At 42.9% G+C, this 25,482-nt stretch overlaps 3 protein-coding genes across 3 annotated transcripts; all 3 read left to right on the forward strand.

Moving 5' to 3' along the window:
• Window positions 1-1,347: 1,347 nt before the first annotated feature.
• phf12b (PHD finger protein 12b) lies at window positions 1,348-15,648 on the forward strand. Its single transcript, XM_084064339.1, has 15 exons — window positions 1,348-2,300; window positions 3,248-3,432; window positions 6,445-6,517; window positions 6,684-7,140; window positions 7,302-7,422; window positions 7,693-7,825; window positions 8,504-8,668; window positions 8,921-9,064; window positions 9,342-10,113; window positions 11,105-11,215; window positions 12,107-12,295; window positions 12,738-12,833; window positions 13,233-13,315; window positions 13,861-13,999; window positions 14,344-15,648. The coding sequence occupies exons 1-15, from the start codon at window positions 2,235-2,237 to the stop codon at window positions 14,793-14,795; spliced, it is 3,186 nt and encodes a 1,061-aa protein (XP_083920465.1). The 5' UTR covers window positions 1,348-2,234; the 3' UTR covers window positions 14,796-15,648.
• A 1,004-nt stretch (window positions 15,649-16,652) lies between these two features.
• LOC311050741 (dehydrogenase/reductase SDR family member 13-like) lies at window positions 16,653-20,588 on the forward strand. Its single transcript, XM_084064878.1, has 6 exons — window positions 16,653-16,763; window positions 16,910-17,053; window positions 17,446-17,564; window positions 17,672-17,795; window positions 18,564-18,890; window positions 19,470-20,588. The coding sequence occupies exons 1-6, from the start codon at window positions 16,745-16,747 to the stop codon at window positions 19,727-19,729; spliced, it is 993 nt and encodes a 330-aa protein (XP_083921004.1). The 5' UTR covers window positions 16,653-16,744; the 3' UTR covers window positions 19,730-20,588.
• Window positions 20,589-21,208: 620 nt separating this feature from the next.
• LOC311050742 (dehydrogenase/reductase SDR family member 13-like) lies at window positions 21,209-24,992 on the forward strand. The gene is made up of 5 exons (XM_084064879.1): window positions 21,209-21,373; window positions 21,630-21,748; window positions 21,819-21,942; window positions 23,829-24,155; window positions 24,607-24,992. The coding sequence occupies exons 1-5, from the start codon at window positions 21,247-21,249 to the stop codon at window positions 24,864-24,866; spliced, it is 957 nt and encodes a 318-aa protein (XP_083921005.1). The 5' UTR covers window positions 21,209-21,246; the 3' UTR covers window positions 24,867-24,992.
• The last annotated feature ends 490 nt before the right edge of the window (window positions 24,993-25,482 follow it).

Consider the following 25,482-nt stretch of genomic DNA (forward strand, 5'->3'; position numbering starts at 1 on the left):
CAAGGCATTGTGAGCTTGTAGATCGGCTATTTTTTGGCAAAGAGGTGTTGGTGTGGAGGGAAAAAAGAGCAGACCAAGTAAACCAAAAAAGTGAAATCTGAAACACAATTTTATACAATATAGAGGGGGGTCCCTGCTTCATCTCTCTCTCAGCTAGGGGGTCCTTGGCCTGAAAACGTTGAAGACCCCTGGTCTAAGAGATGAAAACGTCATTCTGACTCCTGATTAGGCTACTGACTGAGCAATCATTTTCACAAAATGATGCACATTTGAACAAATCTTCTCAAACCTTTGGTTCTGAAACCATATGGGGCACTAATGTTTAGTAGGTCTAGATATGCACTTCTTCTCTTGTACATATTTTTCACTCTTCATACCATTAACCTGTAAGCTGATTGTATGACGTTCTGTATAGTAGTGTGTATATCTGTCTGTCTCTTATATGTCATCATGATGTGTGTGCATGGGGATCTCATCTTAAACAAGCTCAGTGCTTAATGAGTCTTCCAGTTTAGTAGACCTTGTATTGTGAATTTGTACTTGTACTGTTGTTCTCATGTCTTACTAAATAAAGTACATCAATCAATCAATCAATCAATCAATCAATCAATCAATCAATTAGGTGCTGGACTGGACAATTAAAATCGGTAATAGGAAAGGTGAGCACCAACACACAAGTAAGGGAAAACACTGATTACCTAGGAAGAGTAGGCACTTGGGAAATGTGGGCACCCGGAAGAGTGGGCACATTGGGTTAGAAGAGTGGGGGGGCACTAGGGAAATATGGGCACCAAAACAGAGTGGTGCCCATATTTGGACAAATTAATTTGAGGTTAAGAAAGAAAAAACAATTCTTTCGCAGTGTGTCGGCTCAGCTCATTTCCATGCCCGTTTGTATTGGAATGATATGACGTTTACACGAACAGCAATTTAAAAAAAAACATTGTAATATCATCTGAATATTTTGCCCGAAAACAAAACAAAACAAAAAAAGTCCCATCCTTTTACATTTTTCATACTTTTGGGGGAAGACGACCCCTAATAATAAGAATATTAAGAATAATACATCACACTTATATAGCGCTTTACTTTTGTAAAGTCGCTTTACAAAACAAATCAAAATAAACAACTTTATTAGGAGAGAAATGCTTAAAAGGCAAACAAATGTAGCAAAGACAAAAACATTAAGCTAAGACTAAAAAGCAGAAAGGGAGATTTGATTTGAGTTAGGCGGTTAGGCCACCCCTGTGGCGCCCTCTACATTTCTTTCTTTCCTCTCCCAACACATTTTGTTGTAGTTTATGTATGGTGACTAGTTTTTAATGAATGTATTGAGTGAATGAATAAAAAAATCCAAGGGAAAACAAAAAAAAAATCATAATCTATAAATCAAAAAATTATTATTTTCTCCATCATAGCAGCGCGCATGCGCGTGCGGCGGTTCGCGGTTGCGCCAACAGGAGAGGATGTTGCTAGCAGAGTGTTGATGCACCGAGAGGAGGCTTTTTTCACAACAATAACACCAACCCTATCGCATCTGCACACACATTATTCACGGATTAAAACATCTCCAGAGCCGCCTGTCGTTCGCCGCGCATTGGATCATTGGATTGGTGGGATCTGCACCGTGTGTTCCGTTGCATTTTCGCGTGTGTTTTGTTGACAATGGGATCGGACGGGCTAGTTGCAGATTTCCGAGCCTGCTGCTTCTTCTTGCAGGAGCAGAAGCAGGAGGAATCATGGCTGAACAGCTAATCGGGGCCTCGGAGGATCGTTTTGTGTGTATAACCAGAACCTGAACTGAGACACGACAACATCCACACGGTTCCTGTTTGCACCCGCGAGGCGTTTGATCGAAGCATCAACGCGATCGGACCGCGTTGTTTATCGCAGGGCTGTTGTTGTCTTTTCGTTTGGGCGACTGAAGCAGAAGAAGCTAACGGGCTAGCAGCGTTAGCCCTAGCCTTTAGCCTCCACACATACAACCTTGACTGGGTTGACGTCTTCTGGTGGCTAGCAGTGGCTAACGTTAGCCGGCTAACATTAGCCACCGGGGGCATTTTTCTAGCGGAGCGAAAAGGGGATAACAAACAATTAGTTCACACCCGAAAAAAGGCTTGAAAAGGGTGAAGGTTCGCCCCGGGATCGAGCCTGCTTTTCATCGTCGTTGTGTGTGATCGGATATTTTTTCACCCACCGCAGATTGGGTTTGTGCGTTGACTTCCATCGGATGAATGTGGGACAAAATGGAGACCCCGACGATTGTGTACGACTTGGACACCTCTGGAGGCTTAATGGAGGTGTGTGCAGCTTCTTTCTGCAGGCCTTTTACAGGAGTTTATACACACATCATGATGCAGAGTCAAATGATCTGTTAGTTTTACATCCGAGAGTGTGTTCAAAATGGAGTCAAATGGACCCTGGGCGGGTAGATGAACCCTCAGGATTGTACTGTGTTCTGTTTTTTTAACAGGGTGTGTGTGCAGGTCCTGGAAAAGTATTTAATGTATTTTAAACTGGGGGTTTGTATAGTACTCAGGCCTTAAGTACATTTACATGTGGACGTCTTAAAGTCAGTGTCTGTTTCTATTTATGTATTGATGCACTTAGACTAAGCCCATCATCAAGTCACACGGAATTCTCATTTTCTTTTCTTGTCGATGTCACTGGTGAAAGTGGTTTGATTTACACACCAATATCAAAACGATCCACAAAACGTCTTATACATTGATTGATTGATGTACTTTATTTAGTAAGACATGAGAACAACAGTACATGGAAGTACATGCAGTCACTAAACTGTGGCATTGTTGCCAGATTTTTCTAGAGCAATAAGCAACCAGGTCTATCAAAAGAAGCAACTAGGCCACACGAGCAATTTGAAACTTTCATGACAATATTTGAGAACCACTGGTTTAAATAATAATGTTTAAAACATTGGAAGCAAGCCTAAAGAAGCATGTAGCCTACACTTTAGAAACGAGCCCAAAAAAACGCAACCACCACTTTTTACAAGCAACTTTACATTTAAGAAAAAGAAAGCCCAAAGTCGCTTATAATAAGCCGACATGGCAACATTGAACTGTGGCGGTTCTTCTGGGCCTCGACGTTAGTCCTCATAAAATGCACCACTATTGCCCCAAAGCAGGATGTTAAACTCAAAGATCCACCCATTAGACGTGACAGACAGCCACTGCTAGTGAATATTTAAGACCCCATATTTTTTTTTTTTTTTTTACTACTACAGCAAATCCAGACTTTGCTGGCCCCTCCTCCAAAGTCTGAGGAGGTGGACAAGAGGAGCCGGAAGCTGGTGAGGGACGTCCGGAGGAGTGGCAGGGCCACCAACCACGACACCTGTGACAGCTGCCGAGAAGGAGGCGATCTGCTGTGCTGTGACCACTGCCCGGCGGCCTTCCACCTACAGTGCTGGTATATGAAATAAATAAACCTTCCATTCTTCTACCACCAGTGGTTTTCAACCTTTTTCGCGTCAAGGACCCCCAAATTGACACATAATAGCTCACGGACCCCCATTTGAAAAGATATGCCAGGGACTCAACTGCTTTGATTTATTGGGTGTCTTAATCTACACTGTATCACCATCATCAGTGTTCATTTAACTCTGAGAGTGTACAAATGGACCCTAACGGGTCCATTTGGTTCCATTTGTACACTCTCAGAGCTACAGACACATAAGGGTCAATTTGGTTTCTAACTATTACTTTGGCTGGGGACCCCCTGGAACCCCCTCAAGGACCCCTGGTGGTCCCCCTACCACTGGTTGAGAACCACTGTTCTACACAACCATACACCATGAGCCTGAATCAGCATGTATTACTGAATGTAGAGAGATGTTCTCTCTCTCTGCTGTGATCTCTGGGATGTCTTACCATTGTTGCCAGGTTTTGTGAGAGAAACAAGCGACAAGGTCTATGAAAACAAGCCCAAAAGAAGCAACTATAGGCCACATATCACTTTAAACCCAGGCCTGCATCGGCTATTTGAAAATAGCCGATTTACAAGCTCACAACATCGCGACATGTTGTGAGCTTGTAGATCTGCTATTTTCAAAAAAAAAAACTTGCAATAAAATGTGGAATCTTTTTTTTTAACACATGCTCCCTGGCACAACATTTTCATGAAAATATTTGTGGGAACCACTGGTTTAAATAATAATACAAGGTTTTGGAAAGGAAGCCTAAATAAGCAACAACTACACTTAAGAAACAAGCCCCAAAAAACGGAACTCGCAACTGCCAATATTTACAAGCAACTTTACAGAAAAATAAGACCAAAGTCGCTTATAATAAGCGGACATGGCAACACGGTGTCTGACCACCAAAAACTACACGGGCAGAAGAACATCACGTCATGCACGCAATGCTAGATTTAGAGAACTATGTGTACCAGTAGAGTTATGTTTCCCCATACGATGTGTGTGTGTATGTATGTATGTATGTATGTATGTATGTATATATATATATATATATATATACACACACATACAGGCACCAGGCGTGCATTCTCTCTTTCTCTTTGATGCAAGAAAACAGCAGGCTGCTTATGGTCCGTGTCAGGCTTTTAGAACAACTTAATGGTGTTCACTTCAAAGTGATCCATTGCGGTGGGGGGAAAAATACCACGTATGCTTTAGTGGAACAGAGAGAAAGTGCAAACGGACCTCTAAAGCTTGAGCCTGCAGTTCGTTTCTTTTCGGCACGCGACACCGTCGTACAACGTAGTATAAATATATGGGTGCGATCGATGTGTCGATTCATTTTGTCCACATTCCGTCTCTAGTTCATTGATATCGTCTTGTCGTCACGTCAACCAATGTCGAGTGAAGTAAACGAGGCGTCGACGCGGTCTCTCTTCGTTTATGGCATTGTTTTGATTATTTAGCGAATTGAATTATTAGAGCATTAATAAAGTTAGAATTTGCCGCGGAACGCTGGCAATAGGTCAGAGCGGCTCTATTCCGCTGCTAAAAATGGAGTCTCTCTGTCTCTGTTTACAATATGGCGACCTCCCTGGATTTTTTTTGTTCTATTCCAGCGCCATCTTACCAACATTTTAAATCGCAGCTATGCACGTAACGGTACATAGGCTACGCTTTGCAGATGAAAATGGGCCTGTACTGTGGTGTGCGTCGTTTGAGATGATGCATTGCATGCAGATGCAGGGGCTATTTGTTATTATAAGGCCGTTGAACAGCCCCCCCCCCCCCCCCCCAGATGACATTCTCAGCATTTTTTTTTACCATGCAGGCTAAGATGTTTTTGAAAGTAGCCAATGTATATGTTTAAAGGGAAAAGGGCTCGCTTCTTTTGGGCTTATTTTTGTAGACCTGGTTGCATGTTTCTCTCTCAAAACCTGGAAACACTGCTGACCACCAAAAACTACATAGGCAAAAGAACAGAACGTCATGCATGCAATGCTAGATTTACAGAAGTATGTGTACCAGTCGTGTGTTATTGGTACACTTGCCTTTCTCCACGAACGTTAACACATCTGTTTGCCATATGATTGTTGTTTTATTCGTGGGTTCAGAGAGTGACAAATAATGTAAAAAAAATAGCAACTGTTTGACAAAATGACAAAATATCTCTGAGGTGGGATTTTCTTCTCGACAATGATGGATGATCATTATCTTGGCATTGGTATCAGTGGCATGTTGTGCGTGTCTGCTATAACACTACCGGTTTCACAATGTGTCACACATTTTACATACAGTTTGCATGCGTGGGGGACCTGGGACGTTTTTGACTCACTGATATGATTGAGCATAAAACAAAAAGGATATTGCACACAATATACTGCAGGTATGGTTTCTGACGAGGCATGTACACATATGTACGGCATGACATGAAGTATCTAAGACATACACACATCTCAGAATGTATACAACATGCAGACAGTATATACAAGCATACATTTTGGGATGTGTGTATGTCTCCAGATATGAACAGGTGACAGCAATGTACTCTAGTTGAGAAATTATATATGGTTAATTAATATATATACACATTTGTTTTTACATGTCTCTTGACATACATATGTCATGCCTCAGTTGGTGCTACAAACTGTTAAGATAACATTCAGTTCATGGTCAGTTTTACAGCTGAGTTGTCAGCTGTACTAACTAAACACAGGCATTACCAAGAGTTATACAGTGATATAATTTGTCCACTAGATGGAGGCAGAGCAACGTGTATGTACTGAATTTCTTGTTTTATATTTTCATTAATGACTAATGATTCAATCTGACGTTTTTTTGTCTCTGTTACTAGATTGAGTTTTAAACACTGCTGGTATTGTACAGACATAGGGCTAGATTGAGTTGCCCTGAACTTTCCACTTCTATATGTTATATCAACAATATTAGGGATAGTTAATAACTAACAGTACTGATAATGGCCTTTTATCTCTTTGTTACCATAGTAACCCACCTCTAAGTGAAGAGATGCTGCCCCCTGGTGAGTGGATGTGTCATCGATGTAATGTCCGAAAAAAGGTGAGCTGCATGTTGTTGTTTTTATTCAGTACTCTTTGAGTGCAAACTGTTTATCTGTCGTTGTAGATGTAGCGTAGCAACATTCAAAGGTCCTCTTTTGCCATAGACATAAAGATCATAGATCATCGCAGCATCTCTCTGATCTCATTTGTTCCCCTTCCCTCAGAAACGAGAGTCGAAGTCTGAGCAAACCAACGGTCTGCCTGAGAAGGTGGTGGCCAAGCGCTCTGTGTCCCCAGCGGTGGAGTTGGAGCTCAACTCCGGTCCACTGCGGTTGGACGGCCTGCCCCCGGGGGCTGGGGCCGCGGGGCCCGGCCTCAGGGTGGCTCAGGTCCGACTCCTGGACCGCCGGACCGGCAGCAGACCCAGCAGTCGGCCTGGCACGCCGACCTCCAACACTTCCTCCACGCCGACTCCTTCAGAGGAGCAAAACGACGGCGAGGACGAGACGGCGGAGGTAGAGGAGGAAGCTCAGGGGTCGGAGCTTGAGGGCACTATTCCGCCTCCGCCCATGCCTCGCCTCCTCAAGCGGCCCTTTCAGTTGCTGATTGCTGCTGCTATGGAGAGAAACCCCACACAGTTTCAGCTGCCCAATGAGCTCACATGCACTACCGCACTACCAGGTAACGATATGCTGTCCTGGTCTGGGAAATTCATCAAACCCAAGATTCAGATACAGCTGCTGCTGCTGCTTTTAAGACTTCTTTTCGATGGGCAATGCAATGTCTTTTCTTTTGTGGTTGATCATCAGGCAAGTGTTTTGATTTGCTGTTGGTTTTTCCAGGCACCAGTAAGCGGAGAAGAAAAGAGGATCTTCTGGGGAAGCCATTCAGGAGGCCCCAGCATGAGTTAGACACCAACGGCCTGGTCCCTCTGCCAGTCAAAGTCTGCTTTACTTGCAGCAGGTTGGTTATTACTGGGTTTATACACAAATTTGCATTTAAAGTATGGACAGTATATCGCTATATTGTTTATCACAATTTAATTCAACAAAACTTGAAAGGTTAATGTGGAATATTCTGGCATGGACCAAAATACCAGAGATCACAACATTCATGAAAAATATAACAATTTGTTGTCTGTATTGTGCAGTCCTAGATATGAATGCAGATAAAGTAAATTTTTACCTACAAACCAATTTAGCCAACCTCCTCTGCTTTGCATCCTCATCTCAGGAGCTGCAGGATGGCTCCTCTCATCCAGTGTGACTATTGTCCACTGCTGTTCCACATGGATTGCCTGGACCCTCCGCTCACCGCCCTACCAGCCGGAAAGTGGATGTGTCCCAACCACGTTGAACACCTCGTGGTAAGAGACACGGTTCTGAGCACAAACATTATTAGTGCCCAAGAAGAATTATGCTTTAGAAAGCACTTTCTCTGAATTGTACGCGTCTGTGCAATCTAAGACTTTCAGTACAGTAGACATCAAAGTTAAAATGGTCCGGGACCTAGACGTTGCGTGAAGACTCCATGAAGGGATAGACCTGCACTTCTGCATTAAAGATGCAAATGAAAAATTGTGTTTTTAAACAGAGTGGTGTCCATCTTTCTATTACAGCTAGCCTCCTACAGAGCGACGCTTTAAAAAGTCTGGCAGGGGTGGAGGGGGGTTCTACTTCTAATGAATCATTCTTAAGAAGAACAGTATAATCTAAAAGGATTTTAGTCATATGCACATCCCTACTGTTTTTGTGGCTGCACCTTTTTTCTTTTGAGGGAGCCGGTCTTTCTTCTTTTTTTCAAGATTTATTTTTGGACTTTTATGCCTTTTATTGATAGGGCAGTAGGCTGACAGGTAATGGGGAGAGATATGGGGAGTGACATGCAGCAAAGGCCGTTGGGATCGGGAGTCAAACCCGCGACACGTTGTCAGCCTAGGTGCCCAGACGGTTATGCCGACCGTCCGGGCCCTTTCTTCTTTTTTTAACGGTTATAAAGACTGCCATTTGTTTAGATATTGACCTGCTGTCCTGCTGTTGTCTAGCTGAACCAGAGGAGCCTGAGCTTGACCAACCGCTGCCAGCTCTTTGACCAGTTCCAGGACCGCATGTCCCAGCATGCCGTGAAAGTGGACTTCCTGCGCCGTGTCCATCGGCAAAACACGCCCAACCGACGCACCACTCACCAGCACAACAAAAAGACGATCAAGGTACAACTTCTTCTTGAATTAATTGGAGCATGGAAAATTCTGCTTTTTGTTTGAGTCCCACCTCAAGTCCCTGTGTTGCATTTCAACCCCTCCTATGCCTATTACTTTCCTGTCTTTATTATTCACTGTCCTGTTTCAGTAAGGCAGAAATGTCTGAAAAGAATCACAGTGATGCATGAGAAACTAATTAACGCTTGATACTTCCAGTGTTCCGGATTATACTGTATTTCATGAGAAGCTCTTTGTTCTCAGGTGCCAGATGCCATCAAGTCCCAGTATCAGAACCCTCCCCCCATGCTGGCCCCCGCAGGGGTCCGTCAATCAGAGCTGGTCTGTAGTGGCGTTCTGGACCAACAGTCCCCCAAGCACTTCACCACAGAGGCAGAGCAGCAGGAGGTATGCACAGCTCACAAAGTTCAATAAATAAATAAACACAACAATGATTCAACGGCAAAAATACATAGCCATTTTATTTTACCACATAAGTCACGGTTGAAATATTATGGGGTGTCATTTATGTCTTAGTACAAAAAAAATAAAACAATCGGAAATTGGCAAGGGAACCCGTAGCTCAAACATGATAACTCACCTCCGGGTTTTAGGACTACAAACTGCAACACTTGGTGTTTTCCGCTTGTTCTGGTCTAAATCGTGCCTTTAATATGCTCAACAGTGGCTACAAGATGTCCTTGCTCTCCAGTGCAGCATCATGAGGCACCTTTCCATCAAGCAAAAGGCCTCGTCGTCATCAACTCCCACATCAGTATCATCATCAGTGGGATGGGACACTGAGCAGAAGGTCGATATTAAATCCTGTGTCACGGGGGAGCTGCTCAAACCTCTGGTCTCATCGGAAAGGACTTCCTCTCCCGTCCCCTGTTTGAAACCCTGTGGTAGATTTGATGGCCCCCACGGGGCCCCTGTACCCAAGGGCCCCTTGGCCGAGATGGATAGTTGTAACTGCATTGTGAGGCCCTGTCAGAATTGCAGAAAGCCCAACGGGCCCCTAGTAGAGGAGCGGCGGCCTCCCAAAGCCAACGGCCCTGTGGACTGTGACAGTGCGTCAGACTCATGCAGGCAGACTGAGCTCCAACACAGAACACAACCCAGCCCGACTGTACAAGACCCTGCCCCCACAGCCGCCTCCACCACCTGCCCTGATCTACCTAACCACATAGTTGCAGCCGTCATAAAAAGGGAGATCGTGAGCCCAATGGAGGTCTGTGCCCAGAAAGGCTTCCCAGCTCCCCCAACGTTAGTTTCCAAGACAGGGCAGCAGAACCACAGGACCCAGTCTGGGCCACTGGCAGACTGTATGAGCAGTGATGAAAAACCACCCCTCTCCACCACCACCACCACCCCCAGTGTCCCCTCAGCATCCCCACTCCCTAAAGTCATCCTGGACCATGGCACAGCCAAGCTAGGATCGTCACCAAGTCCAGCAGGTAAGGGGTTCTCTGAATTAGTAGTTGAGTAGATTTCAGGGATCGTTCTTTTTTCTTGAGGTTGCTTTGAACTCTTGCTGATGGATATATTCATGAACGATATGAATTGTTCCCATCCTGGGATATAGAAAGTATTCTCAGGGTCAGGCTTGTGATTACAGGACGGTGGGGTATTTTCCCACCCACAAAATGCACTTATTTGGCAAAATTGGACTATGAAGCCTGTGAACAACTAAGAAGCCTTTTAACAATTTGTGAATGATTAAGTATTAAGTAATTACTTAAATAGTGTTCATAATAGATAATGTATTACATGAGTAGGGACCCCCCCCCCCCTCTTGGATAAAGAGTTGAATCTTGCCCATGCTAATGAAAAGAAAACAATTGACTAAAATCATCCCTTCCTTGCCTCTGTGATGCTTCCTTTTTGACATTTGGTATTCAGAAGTTTGAACATTTAAGTTGTGTTGAATACATTTTGTGCGCACCATTCGAGTTGAAGTTGACTTTGTGAAGAAGCTTATTGAAAGTCAAAATGTTTGCATCAGATATGTGCCATTCCCAAGGTGAGCGCTTGTTTTGGTTCATTTCATGTTTTGTGTATGTGCAAGGTTTTACAACAAATGAATGGCTGTTTAAATCCCTTGAGAACAAGACAGGCGTGCCTCACGAGCCTCCAGTCCCCGCTGTTGTTGGCACACCTGCCGTGTTCTCAAATGATTGTAAAAAGTTTCAGAGTTGCCAGGCTAGGGAGTGCCCGCACAGAGCAGCCAGTGGCCTAGCGCATCCCCGAGCGCATTGTCCAAGTTGGCCAGCCATGGTGGACGAAACAGGTTATCGTGTGAACCAAAACAAGCGCTCCCTCCAAATGTCACCCACTCTGTCAGCCAATTACAGCGATTGGATGCTTGATTTTACGTTGGGAATGGCATACATGTGTCTGCATCACGTTTCCTCCATTCAGTTCTGTGTCGTTTGCATGTGTCTCCAGGATTCTCCTCTCCAGGTGTAAAGGCAGTACTGGGTAGTACTGGTACTGGTGTCATCTCCTCCATAGCTGACCTGTCCAACCACATGAAGGCTGCTATGGACGGTGATGGAGGTAAGCTGTGTTGCCTTATTATTAATTCATACTGTGAAGCGTCCTCCTGATAGTTGGTATCATAATCATCTTGTCACAGGGTCGTAGGTTTGGGTCTGGTTATGGGGTTGGATCGATCACTGGGTCATACATTTGGGTATGTTCACAAGGTTATGGGTTTGGATCTTTTCCCGGGGTTGTGGGTTTGGGTCTGGCTCATGAGCCTGTGATCCAGTGACAGTGACGCACAATATCTCCCATTTGCATACCAGCTTGCATATACAAGCAAGATGTCATATCCGCGAAGTGAATGATGCAACAGTACCTTGAATTTGTTCGTTAGCCATGCCCAAACTGGTAAAGTAATGAGTCATCAGCACTTCCTTGTTGCAAAGCACCTTTGTTCTGACTATGTCAGAAGAGGAAATTCTGACTACACTTGTTTCTGATACTTTTACCCCATATGTTACAGCTACATGCCACCAGGACTTTATTTTAATGAATACAATGTTTTTATTTATTTATTTATTTTATGATTCAATGTTTATTCATTTTTCAGTTATACACAAAAAGTAGAATATAAACAAATGAATACAATGTTTTAACCAATCTGTGTGGTGGAGTTAACTACAATATAACTAGCACATCTGTTGTAGTTGGAGGTGGTCTCCCTACTCTTGAGAAATGTAGACCCTGGTGTCGGGTAGGACACCTACTGGTTGACAATGTCTTTAAGGTTATTTAAAGTGGAGGGCAGAACAGATTGGACACTAGCCAGATGTATTGTAGTTTAGACATGGTTGCAATTACCTCTTTCCATAGGGAGACGGTGGACATAAAAGCTACATATTGTAGCTTTAAGCTTTGTTTAAAAACAAAATGATCTGAACTATACTCGTGTTGGCCTATTAGGAATTGAACTGGACAAGCTGGATGGAGAGATGATCAAACTCCTGGCTCGGCAGAGGATCCAGCAGCTTTTTCCACCCAAAATGATGTCCACTCCTCAAAGCAGTGGAGTCACTCCGCCTCTTCTTCCTCCTCCTCTTCCTCCTCCTCCTGTCACCCCCACCCTGAAACCCCCATCTCCAGTCCCTGAAGGTAAGATACCGTAGCCTGGTGTTGGTGCTCGCCAATATCTAATTGTTTCCACTGTTTTTCTTTTCTTTTTTTCCTCCACAGTAAGATAAGGAAAGACAATTTACAAAAACATTCTCTTATTTTATCTGATCCCTGACCAGCACTGCCAGGGAAGGTCATGGAAAAACATGTCATAAACATTCAATTAAGATACTGCATAATACTGTATGCATTGCACCTTTTGTTTTTTATGTCATTGAGATTTTATTCAGGGTTTTCATTTTTTGATATGTGCTTTATAAATGAAGATTATCATCCTATAACATGGACGGTACGTCATATTGTGTGATCGATAGGAAGTTTTGAGAAAATCCGGCATTTGGTTCATAAAATGTAGCTTTTACGTCCTAGTACTCAGCACTGCCTAATAAGTGGTTTTGTTCACCGGTGTCGTTTCTTACAGGTCCAAAGAAGGTGCAGGCTAGAGCAGTCTTCTACCCTCTCACAGGAAAGGGAGAAGCTGTCAGCATGTGCTACAGGACATTGTACATAGGATCTGGTAAGAACCTTTCCATCTAACATCCAATGCAGCTCTCCGTGTTGGTTGGTTAATTAGTTATGAATCAATGAATTGATAGACTGAAAATTCTTCAGATACAATGCTAAATACAAAGTAAATATAATAATAATAATAATACATTTCTAATGTCTTGTTTACAATTTCACCACAATGTGAATGCCTGTCCTTCTTCCATTATATTATATTTTTACTGTTATTTTACTGTTATAGTGTATAGTTTATTGAATAATTATTGCAAATAAAATTGATTATGAAAGTAATCATTAGATACAGCCCTACACCTAACACTAGCTTAGTGGTGTAAGTAATTGATACAACAGATCCTGTGTGCTTGTGTATTTGGTCTTTTCAAGCTCTTCTCTTTCCTTAATTTTTTAGGTGCTGACATGGATGTGTGCCTTACAAACTATGGTCATTGTAACTATGTGTCGGGAAAACATGCCTGCATTTTCTATGATGAGGTACGTTGGCTTTGACATCATTGCTGTTTGTTCTTAGCCACATGACACTGTTTTGGGTGTTTTTATAGGTACATATATACACTATACTCTATGGTATGCAGGTGTCGTGTGGTGAAAACTGCAGATCTACAAGCTCAGCTAGTTCCACCATAATTTGCAGGACATGGTGGTTACATTATGCTTGACGAGTAATGCATATTCATTTCATACACAACAGCCTGTCTCACATACACACACATTCACAGAAAATAGCAGATCTACTGTGCGTCATCTGGGACGGATTGAGAGCTTTTTTTCCCGGCGAGCGACACTGTCGTACAATGAAGGATAAATTTGGTCAAACACTGAAAACGACTCCATTCTCTACTTGGTTAGGTGTCAAGTGCCAAGTGCCTTGCTTTGGGACTAACACTAACCCCAAGCTGACCCGGTGACCTTCTGGTTACCAGGCTGCCTCTTTACCCACTAATTACTAGTTTTTATGCAGGGGTTTTATTTATTTTTAAAACACGGTGTATAAATTAGGTTGTTCTGTGTCCCCTCAGAATACTAAGCATTATGAGCTCCTGAACTACAGTGAACATGGGACCACAGTGGACAATGTGCTTTACTCCTGTGACTTCTCTGAAAAGGCTTCACCATCTCCACCTAGTGGCCTGGTGTCCAAAGTGCAAGGCATTATCCGTGAGTTCCCCCCATTCTTTGACCTTATTTTATTGTTCTCTACCACCAGAATAGCCTTGTTATGGAAGTGCCTTTTTGCTACTGAAGAGAAATTAAAAGGCCTGAATAAACCATCGCAATTGTGCATGAGAATAACTTCCTTATTGAAACATATATAAAATTGCACTTCTGAGGGAAAAAACTTCAGAATTCTGAGATAGAAATCCACAATAGCATTTTGTCGCCAGTCTTGAATTTGTGCTGGCTTTTGAAGTCTTCGTCATTCCAGTGGATAGGAGGAGATGTGTAGAAACCTGTACATGCAGCTGCTCACACAATTCTTCCCTTGTTTTGGCGCGATTCAGGCCGCAGCAAGAAGAGGGAGCAGCAAGAGGGGCCCACTCCCACTGTGGGTGTGATGCCGGCAGGCGGAGTGATGAGCAGTCAGCCCCAGGGAGGCCCCGGCCTCACGTGCAACTGCAAGGCCAGCAGCTCCAGCCTGATCGGAGGCAGCGGGGCCGGCTGGGAGGGCACAGCACTGCTCCACCACGGCAGCTACATCAAACTTGGCTGCCTGCAGTTTGTCTTCAGCATCACAGAGTTTGCTAGTAAGCAGCCCAAAGAGGAAGAGGCAACCAACAGCACCACCACCACCTCATGCACCAGCACCACCACCAGCGCCATCACAACCACCCACACCACAGTAACCATACCTGACACTGCCACTGTCGGCATCCCGTCCAATCAGGGCGGGGCAGTCAAACAGACTCTGGTCGTCCACCAAGTGCCCGTACTTCGTTGCAGTTCAGTTCCATAGCCCACAGAGTCTCCCCCTTTTTTTGTTTTGCACCTTCTTTCTACTCACAATGAAGGGAAACACTGCACAGCTGGTTGGTGAACAGGGAAGAAAATGTTTATTTTTTCATTTTTAATGGTTTGTACCTTTGCATGAACTTGAAGTATTATCGACAATCTCTTCTGTTTTATGAACGACTGACTGTAATCTTTTGTTCACTTAAGACCATTGGGACTTTGAGCGGACATTATTTACATACGCTCAATTTTCTTTCTTTTTATTTTGCCAGTATAGTAGTTATGTATGGTGTAACATTACCTTATTTGTCAGTCAGCCCATTTAGCACAAACCTTTATTTTGTAGTATTGAAGTCATACAATATAATTTCTTTTGCTGCTTTTGCACCACAGGTAGCTATATATGTATGAAAACATACATGCTTATACACTTTTATATGTATATATTATGTAAATATATACAATTCAGTGCCTCTCAGTTGGAGAAACATTGGATTTCATGTAGATATACCATTTTTTGGTTTTTAAGTGTACAGTTCCTCATGGGATTTGTGATACTTGGTAGAGTAACAGAAGTTTTGTGATAAAACTTGTTCTTAGTCTGTACTTTCCTCTGTAGTCCATCTGTAAATAAGGTACTGTTTTAGCACTCATTTTAACATCTTGTGCTGCTCTGTATATAAGCACTCTTTGTCTGTACCTGCTTGTCTGTTAAAAACCTGTAAATACAGAAAGATTTTCTAAGAACAAAGTTAATAACATATATGAGTCAATTTATTATTTTTTATTATATCTTTATGGCTTCGTGTTATTTGTTTTGGCCATAAACTCATGCATAATAATTAAGATTCTTGGTTTCGATTTAATTTGAGTGAAACTTTGTCATAGCTTAATGAAAAAGCACTCAAACAAATAATTCATTTACTGGGAGTTGTAGCTTTGTAAATACGGGGACTACAAGCTTGCCATGTGTGTTCTGATATGTTCTCCGACTTACGACATTCCCAAAACTGACGCCTGGTTGAATTGGGTTAAAGGGTAAAAATGCATTTGAATAACAGGGCAGAAAACTTGATCCACTTCTCTCTGTCACTCGTCTGACCACACCCAGTTAGTGATGTCACCACAGGTATTTTGCAGTTGACAGCTAATGTAAAACACCTGCTCTAACCCATGTGACACAGTTTGGGTTACAACAAATCACCCAACATTGTGGCACTTATATGGAGCTGATGCTGCCTGGTGAGTGATACTGTGGTACAGCCTGTCCAAGAAATGTTATGGTGACAGCAGTTTTATTTGTAGGTATTCCAAAGTAGTTAAAAAAAAAGTATGTCTACAATGAATCTATGAAGGGCCTGCATGTTAGGATCATTATCCTTGACCTTGAATCTACTTACCTTAGAGTTGGGTTGCTGGCCTCTAATCTCATGATAGTTAGGATGGGTTAATTGCCGAGGGTTACATGTCGCCTTTCCGACGTTAACAAACCCTATACCTAACCCTAACCGCACGTGGAAGCCACTAGTCGGAGTGGCGAGATGTCGGAATGGAAGGTGGTTACCATTGCCGAGAACAAATTCCAGGTATATGCAAATGTACCTGGCAAATAAGCAATAAACAAACAAATGGCAATTTATTTGAAAGCTTCAAGCCTTGTAAAGAAGTTTGAAAACATTTTTTGTTTGTGTGAAGGATTTGATGTTCACAGGGAGAGAGACGGTTGAAACATCACCTTCCTTTCTGTCATACAGGCATTTATGTGAGTAAAACAGAGGATGATATTTGGTGTCAACCCCATCAGTCCCTTCCTGCTCAAGCTGTCACACTTCTGACCACACCCAGTTAGTGATGTCACCACAGATATTTTGCAGTTGCTAATGGAAAACACCTGCTCTAACCCATGTGATTCAGTTTGAGCTATAGCAAATCAGCCAACATTGTGGCAGTTTAATGGAGCTGACACTGCCAGGTGAGTGATACTGTGGTACTTTCAGTCTGTCCAAGAAATGTTATGGTGGGATGCACAGTGCACACCTTGCGTTAACGCCCAGTATTTGGGTGTGACTGTTTGAATGCTGTCATGATCTGTTCCTCTGAACACTATTGTCACACCAGGAACAGAGTCCATAGCCATGTCTGTCTTTCTGTTGGTCATCGGAGTACTCGTAGGAGTTGGATATATCTTTCATAATGTTGTTGTGAAGGGGAAACGATGCACCAGCAAAACGAAGCTGCATGGTAAAACAGTGATTGTGACAGGTGAGTTACTTATGTTTTCCCCCCCTAGGATGATGTTTGTATTATTTTGTAAACTATGAATAGATAAGGACACAAGTAGTTAGTTTAGAGGTGAATGTGGGATGAGGGGTTGCCATCCCTGGTCATATGTCATCAGTTTAGGATAATTCTGGTTTGGTTCTTTGTCTTGTTCCCATCCTCTTTTTTTTTTTAGGTTTTTAGAAACGACCAATGTCCATGTAAAGTTAATGCCAGTAGTACTATTCTTTGATCATTCCATTTAGTGTTTTAAAAGAGAATTCATTGAGAATTTGTTTTGTCAATGCAAAATGTCTTGCATCAGAATGGTGTTGGATTCACATGGAACGTTGCAATACAGTCATATTTTACCTCCATTATCTGTTCAACTACAGGCAGCAACACAGGTATTGGGAAAGAGACAGCCATAGTCCTGGCTAAAAGAGGGGCCAGGGTAATTTTGGCCTGTCGCAGCCAACAGAGAGCTGAAGCTGCTCTGGCTGAAGTCAAGAGGGTGAAAAGTTTATTTAAATTATGTTGATTGTACATTTCACCACACACAAAGCATAAACGCTTTCTTCTGATGGAAACACTTTTAACAGCAATCTGTTTTCCCTTCAGCTGGGTAAAAGCAATGAGGTGGCGTTCATGCAGTTGGATCTGGGGAATCTGAAGTCTATTCGCTCCTTTGCTGAAACCTTCTTGAAGACTGAGCCCAGACTGGACCTTCTCATCAACAACGCAGGTTGGCTCCAAACAATGCCATTGAACAGTTGATTTAGCTTTACCTTACACTTGGTTCAGTGTAGCAAAGGGTCCTGCTTGTTATTGCATTACAATACTTATTGCAACATCATGCACTGGAAATAAATAAGTCGTTTGGTGAGATTGTGAGAGCGCATACAACATTGATAATAAGTAGGCTAATGTTTTTTTGTGAGCCACAAGAGACCTTAATATTTCCAATGTGTAATTAGTCATTTAGACACAGAATCTTTAGCCTGCACGTGTAGTGAGGCTGCACGTGTTACGTGTAGTCTACCTAGGACAAGTTGAGCTGGTACATACCTGTTTGTCTTGTTGCATGAGGAATTACGACACAAAGACAATCCTGAGACAATTGATGCAGACACCAGACAGTCCAACTAAAAGTGTTGTCTTTGCCATTCTCTGCAATAAAAAAGAACTCTGTTTTTCTTCACGTGACCCCAGTTTTATTTGTAGGTATTCCAAATTAGTTAAAAAAAACACCTATGGCTACAGTGATAATCTATGAAGGGCCTGCATGTTGGGGACATACTCCCAACATTACCCTTGACAAATTCCGGGTATGTGCAAATGTACTTGGTAAATAATCGAGAAACATATGGCAAATGAATTATTTGAAAGCTTCAAGGCTTGTAAAGAAGTTTGAAAATTGTGAATAGATTGTTTTTGTGTCAATGATTTGATGTTCACAGGTTTGGAGGGTTAGAGACAGTGTTGAAACATCACCTTCCTTTCTTTCATACAGGCATTTACGTGCAGGGTAAAACAGAGGATGGCCTCGGGATGATGTTTGGTGTCAACCACATCGGTCCCTTCCTGCTCACCAACCTGCTTCTGGAGAGGCTGAAGGAGTGTGGTCCCAGTCGGGTGGTCAATGTGGCATCTGTTGCACATAATACTGGAACAATTGACTTTGATTGTCTGAACACCCACAAGGCTCTAGGGTTGGGGGACTCGTTTGTAGCTAGCATGAAGATCTACAGCGCCAGCAAGCTATGTAACGTCCTTTTCACCCATGAGCTGGCCAAGAGGCTACAGGGCACCAATGTCACCTGCTACAGCCTCCACCCAGGTCAGCTCACAACTCCTGTGTTTATATGACCATGACGAGTCCCACGGTCAGGGGTGGTTTATCATGCACTTTTGTACATTCTGAAAAAGCACTGAAGTAGATTAGTGATTCATTATTGTAATAAACTACTTTTGGAAAAGGAAGCATCACAGAGCAGCCTACAGCAACAGTATGCTGTTGAGGCACAATCAGGGAGATATTCTTTGTTTATTTGAAGCTCTTTTCTCGCATAAGACAATCTTTGAAAGCTTTCTTATGAAGAACATATGCTCAACCACTTTGAGAAGCATCAGGGATTTTTTTGTAGGGTGTAAATGATACTAAAATGGCTACTATCAGGATGCAACATTAGGACCCCATCATGGTGACTACCATATGTAACTAAGTAACTGTTATTTGGAGTAGCTTTTTTTACAACACAGGAAATATGACTTCTACTTGAGTAACAGTACAACTACGTGAATAGAACATTACCTTTATACCCCTGCTCACAGTGTAAAAACTGTGTTGCAATAAGGGATTTGTCATACAAATGCCTTGTGCACACTAATCCTAATGGAGCTTTTTCTGTTTCTTCAGGAAACATCAAATCTGAGCTCGGCCGGCACACCAGCTCCTTTCTGAAATTCCTTATGAAGCCCATCACAGCCTTCTTCTTCAAGACCCCTGTTCAAGGGGCCCAGACCACTCTACACTGTGCACTCCAGGAGGGCATCGAACCCCGCAGCGGACACTACTTCTCCAACTGTACAGAGAGGAAAGTCTATGCTAAAGCCAGGGATGATGCTGTAGCCAAGAAGCTGTGGGAAGTGAGTGAGAGACTGAGTGGACTGACATAAAGTCTAACTTATACCTCGTTGCTTGACGTTTTTAACGGGTGGTGTTGAATTATTATGGGCCTTTTTCAGTTGAAAATACAAGTGGCATAGATTAACCACATGAACCCTAGCGTTCCTATTCTGTGGATGCCATAAATAGGAAAACATTCGGCGAAAATGGCAAGAATCCACAAGCTCAACATGTCGCATTGCAACGCGTTGTGTGAGCTAGTAGATTGGCTATTTTCGGTGAAGAGATTTGTAGAGAGGTAAAAAGGAGAGACCAAGTACAGACCCATGGAGGACCCCGGTCAATGAAGTAGGTTTAAATGTTTAAGTACTGTATGGAATCATGGCATAAGTCACTGATTTTTAACGGGGCCTGTTGAACGGACTGTAGTAAATATTGTTGCCTTTTTTTCATTTGTATGCTCTGAAATTATGATATTCCCCAAACTGAAACACTTGTAATATACCCCAAACTGAAACATTTATAATATACCCCAAACTGAAACATTTATAATATACCCCAAACTGAAACACTTGTAATACACCCCAAACTGAAACATTTATAATATACCCAAAACTGAAACATTTATAATATACCCCAAACTGAAACATTTATAATATACCCCAAACTGAAACATTTATAATATACCCCAAACTGAAACATTTATGATATACCCCAAACTGAAACACTTGTAATATACCCCAAACTGAAACATTTATAATATACCCCAAACTGAAATACTTGATGTACCTCAAACTGAAACTCTTAGTATGAATTTATAATAGAAACCTTTAACTGGACTGGAACAGATATGTTTTATTAACTGAAAGATTCCACACCTTTTAATAAATAAAAATCCAAATCCTTGAATCCAGTGTCTTTCTTTTCCTTTGTTTGTAGTTGTTTTCTTCAGTCTCTGAACCTAGCGGAAGCTGCGTGTACTACACTATACCAGTGGTTCTCAACCTTTTCAGGCTGTGAGTGACCCCCCCCCCCCCTAAATATTGTGAAAATAGCAGATCTACATGCTCACAAAGCGAAGTGTTGTGAGCTTGTAGATGGGCTATTTTCACAATTCTTGCCTCTTTCTTATAATTGGCCAATGTTTCACCAGTTTTTACAGTAGTTTGTTGATTACTTTTGATGCAGTAATATTTTATTTTTGAGGTATTAAAAAGTCTTTAAATGGTCACTTCCCTGTCATCTGGGGACCCCCCCAAAATCATGTGGCACAGGTTGAGAACCACTGCATTATACTGGCCTGCAGAGGGCGGTGAAAGCAACATATCTTCAAAAATGTAATGCGCTTAAGGCTAAAACAAAGGGGGTGTGTGTGTGTGTGTGTGTGTGTGTGTGTGTGTGTGTGTGTGTGTGTGTGTGTGTGTGTGTGTGTGTGTGTGTGTGTGTGTGTGTGAGAGAGAGAGAGAGAGATTTCAGCTCTCACCCAGTATGAAGCACAGTAGAAAAGTTGTTATTCAGACCAACGTGGTAGACGCAGACAGGGTGTGATATCCAGAATATTGAAGTGATGGATCCATTTGTACTTATTGGTGGGGTTCTAGTGGGAGTTTATGTGATTATTTATAATGTTTGTGTTAAAGGAGCTTCATGCACAAGCAAAGCAAAACTGAATGGGAAAACGGTGATTGTTACTGGTGAGTGTATTTCTAGTATTCATTCTGTTAATTCTACTGAAGATAAGTGCAAGCTTTATAACGTAGTTATTGTATTTGTTAACTACTGTACTGCAGTACACTACTACATTACTACAGTAAATACAGTATGTTATTGCATATTATTTGGTGGATGCTATAATTCATAGTGCATCATCTATACTGTGATGCCATATAGTGATAACTACACAGTACTTCAAACACAATGTTTGATATGAGGACAATACATTTCTTTCAGGAAGTAACACAGGAATTGGCAAGGCTACTGCCATAGAACTGGCTAAGAGAGGAGCCAGGGTCATTCTGGCCTGTCGCAGTAAACAGAGAGCTGAAGCTGCTCTCGCTGACATAAAAAAGGTAAGAAAAAAGAACCCTGAAGCTAAAGGTACTTTCTTGACACTCTGTAATGAATGATGGTCTCCTACAGGAAAGTGGGAGCAATGAGGTGGTGTTCATGCAGTTGGATCTGGGGAGTCTGAAGTCTGTTCGCTCCTTTGCTGAAACCTTCTTGAAGACTGAGCCCAGACTGGACCTGCTCATCAACAATGCAGGTGACAATGTTGGAAAAGGAAAACCTATTTTATATAGTAGGCCTGTACACAACATTTTCTAGTTTAAAGTTGTCTCCATATATGGGCATGCTATGTTTGTGACGCCCACCGCCCACCCCCTCTCTAGGTCGTTCTCAGACTAACCCTCCATCATCGCCTCCAGTCATCCCGGTTCTCCATACATCTGACCAGCTCGTCTGTACTTTGTGCTCCTTTAGCTTTCTGCTATTTTCTCGCTCACCCTTGGCATTCCCTCATACAGATTCTTCTTAACATGTTCATTCTTGCTGATAAGTGCTGAACGCAACATTCTGGTGTAGCACCCGTCTAGAGACTTCTGCAGGGTTGGTTTCAGGTTCCAGCATTCGCTGCCATATAGGAGAACAGACTCTACCGTTGCATAGAAGAAGCTGAGTTTGTCTGGGGAGGCTAGAGTTCCATACACTAGCAATGACCACCCACAAGGCAATTTTAATATAGTAGAGGTTCGGGCTGCTACACGGCCCTCACACCTACGTCGCACTGCCGATCCAACCGATATGCCCATAAATGGAGGAAGATTGAGCAGGGTTCAATCTGGCAAAGAGGATAAGGAGAGGTAGGAATACAATAGGCTCTATGCACAGCAGCCATATTGGAAAGAAATTGGGCCTCTTCTTACTTCCTTCACAGGTGTTACCAATGATACTAATGAAGGCTCTGTTCCATTCTGGTCAGGGTGCTGATAATGTGCATGTTGGCTCACTAGAAACACTCCATTTTGGTTTCCAAATGGCCCCTTATGGTGGGCGTGTAACTCTGAGAGTGTACAAATGGAACCAAATGGACCCCATTTGTACACTCTCAGAGTTATGGGCGTCCTTGAAAATAAGAGAACCACTATACCACACTAAATGGAACAGAGCCTTAATTAGTATTATTTAGCCCCTTAATTAACCCAATTCATTCCCAATATGGCTGCTGTGCATAGAGCCTATTGCCCAACATGCCATTGTGGAAGTCCCTGGCCAGTGTGGTGGCAATGTCACCCTTTGTGCAGCTGCAAGTAATCAGGGGCGTTCTCCACCATCATGCAATCCTAGGGCCACACATCACTGAACTGATCTCATTACATTATGGGTGGTCTTAAGGATATGTTGGTTGAGTGTGAACAGCAGGATCATCATCAGTAGGCAGTGCATCCTGTCTGTTGTGGTTTGGGACAGCGCCAGCTTTCACCATGTTGTCCAGGTACGCCGGTGGTTCATAAATGTTTGCCTTCAGCCATACAGCCCTTTCCTCAACCCAATAGAAGAGTTTTCTCTGCGTGGCAGTGGAAGATTTATGACTAAAACACACATACCAGGGGAAATCTATTACAGGCCTGTAGTTGCATAGCTGTGGAGTGTTGCCAAGGCTGGATCTGGCACACCAGAGGGTTTTGCCTGGCAAAGGACAACGTTGTGGACAAAGTCCTCTGTCCGGACCCAGCACGACGTGATGCTGAGGGAGAACAAATCTCTCATTGACTTTTTGCAATATATTAATATATTTTAGTGTACTGTAAATCATTTAGAGTATTCTTGGTTAATGCAAGTTCTGAAAGTTCTGAAAGTCTGTAAAAGACAGAGTGAAATTATTTTTCGTACCTCTGCTGTACAGAGACGGTGGGTCTGATGTCATGTAGGCCTATTCACAGAAATATAAAATAACATAGTTGTTGTTGATGGATTAAAAAAAATATTCGGGGACCAAAAGTTTGGTGATGAAGGGTCCTTTGCAAGATTCGCTCCAGACTCTATCTCTATCTCTCTCTCTCTCTCTCTCTCTCTCTCTCTCTCTCTCACACACACACGCACACGCACACGCGTTTAGAGACAGCTGACACTTTTCTCTGTCTGTCACAGGCATCGTCATGCAGGGTGAAACAGAGGATGGCCTGGGGATGATGTTGGGTGTAAACCACATCGGTCATTTCCTGCTCACCAACCTGCTACTGGAGAGGCTGAAGGAGTGCGGTCCCAGTCGAGTGGTCAACGTGGCGTCTACAGCTCACAACATGGGCAAGATTGACTTTGACCTACTGAAAAGACACAAAAGGCTGGGCATGGGCCACTCACTTATACAAATATCTAAGACGTACAGCAACAGCAAGCTGTGTAACGTTCTCTTCACCCATGATCTGTCTAGGAGACTGCAGGACACAACGGTCACTTGCTACAGCCTCCACCCAGGTCAGCTCTGACTGGTGATATATTTGTATTTTAAAATGACACTAGAGATTTGCCACGACAGACACAGCTTTTGTTTTTTTAATACAAACATTTCAACTTCCTCTTGATTTTACTATTTGAAGGATCCAGGTCTGCAGATCCAGTCTAGATCTTCTTCCCAATTCAAATAGTAAAACGGATTGGAACATATTCAGGGAGTGTATTCCTGTATGCCTACTGGCAGCGTGCACTGATTGGTCCAGTGGTTTGCAAGATTAGCACTGAACACACACACACGCACACGCGCACGCACGCGCACATGCGCACATGCGCACATGCGCACGCACACACAGATGAATGAGAAAAAAATGTCTCGCTTTATTTTTAATATTACATTGTCCAACTTTAGGTGATGTGAAGTGAAATGCCCTTTGATATTTGAACTTATGGACTGTATGTCTTTGACCCTTAGGTGCTGTCATCACTGAGATAGGCCGTGATGCCAGCAAGCTCCTAAAGCTGTTTTGGAAACCCATCTCTGTACTGTTCTTAAAGAACCCGGTTCAAGGGGCCCAGACCACTCTGCACTGTGCACTCCAGGAGGGCATCGAACACCTCAGCGGACGCTACTTCTCCAACTGTACAGTGAGGAATGTCTATGCCAAAGCCAGGGATGATGCTGTAGCCAAGAAGCTGTGGGAAGTGAGTGAGAGTCTGAGTGGGTTAGCTTAAATGGCCAGGTGGATGAATATAGCATTACTTAATAGTGATATTGCATTCAGGGGACAACCTATAAGTAGTGTATGTTGTGTTGTTGTGTGTCATGACTAATTATCCTTAATGGTATGTGTATTTTCTCTCTCGTCCTAAATAAACAGTTTTAGAATAGAATAGGCTATAGGCTTTTATTATTTGTCATTGCACACAATGTATACACAGTTGTCGCAACGAAATTGCTAGGGAGCTCCCATATACCCGCAGTACACACACAACATACAATAATACAACACAGAGTATAAAGTGCATGGTGATATTTTAAAGTGCATGATGAATGAGGAGAGAAACAGAAACCAATAATAAGTTATCACGGTCCGGTTGAAATGCATATGAGGGGGGACAGTCAATGTTCATTTAGCAGACGTACTGCGTACGGAAAAAAGCTGTTTTTGAATCTTGAAGTACTAGCACTGATGGACTGGTATCTCCTCCCTGAGGGGAGGAGATGAAAGAGATGATGTACAGGGTGTGATTGGTCTGTGATAATGCGCTGGGAGAGGCGGAGGCAACGGGAGGCGAAGACGGAGGTGATAGATGGTAGAGGGGACCCGATGATCCTGCTCGCTGCCTT

Source organism: Gymnoscopelus microlampas (assembly GCF_963454915.1).
Source record: "Gymnoscopelus microlampas genome assembly, chromosome: 8".
NCBI lineage: Eukaryota > Metazoa > Chordata > Actinopteri > Myctophiformes > Myctophidae > Gymnoscopelus > Gymnoscopelus microlampas.

Bases quoted from the DNA above. Each gene is read 5' to 3' on its own strand.
- phf12b (XM_084064339.1), top strand. From the start codon at position 2,235: ATGTGGGACAAAATGGAGACCCCGACGATTGTGTACGACTTGGACACC. The intron at 9,065-9,341 runs GTATGCACAGCT...TATGCTCAACAG, and splicing joins CAGAGGCAGAGCAGCAGGAG to TGGCTACAAGATGTCCTTGC. The intron at 11,216-12,106 runs GTAAGCTGTGTT...TTGGCCTATTAG, and splicing joins TGCTATGGACGGTGATGGAG to GAATTGAACTGGACAAGCTG.
- LOC311050741 (XM_084064878.1), top strand. The intron at 17,565-17,671 runs GTGAAAAGTTTA...TTTTCCCTTCAG, and splicing joins CTCTGGCTGAAGTCAAGAGG to CTGGGTAAAAGCAATGAGGT. The intron at 18,891-19,469 runs GTCAGCTCACAA...CTGTTTCTTCAG, and splicing joins CTGCTACAGCCTCCACCCAG to GAAACATCAAATCTGAGCTC.
- LOC311050742 (XM_084064879.1), top strand. From the start codon at position 21,247: ATGGATCCATTTGTACTTATTGGTGGGGTTCTAGTGGGAGTTTATGTG. The intron at 21,749-21,818 runs GTAAGAAAAAAG...GGTCTCCTACAG, and splicing joins CTCTCGCTGACATAAAAAAG to GAAAGTGGGAGCAATGAGGT. The intron at 24,156-24,606 runs GTCAGCTCTGAC...TTTGACCCTTAG, and splicing joins TTGCTACAGCCTCCACCCAG to GTGCTGTCATCACTGAGATA.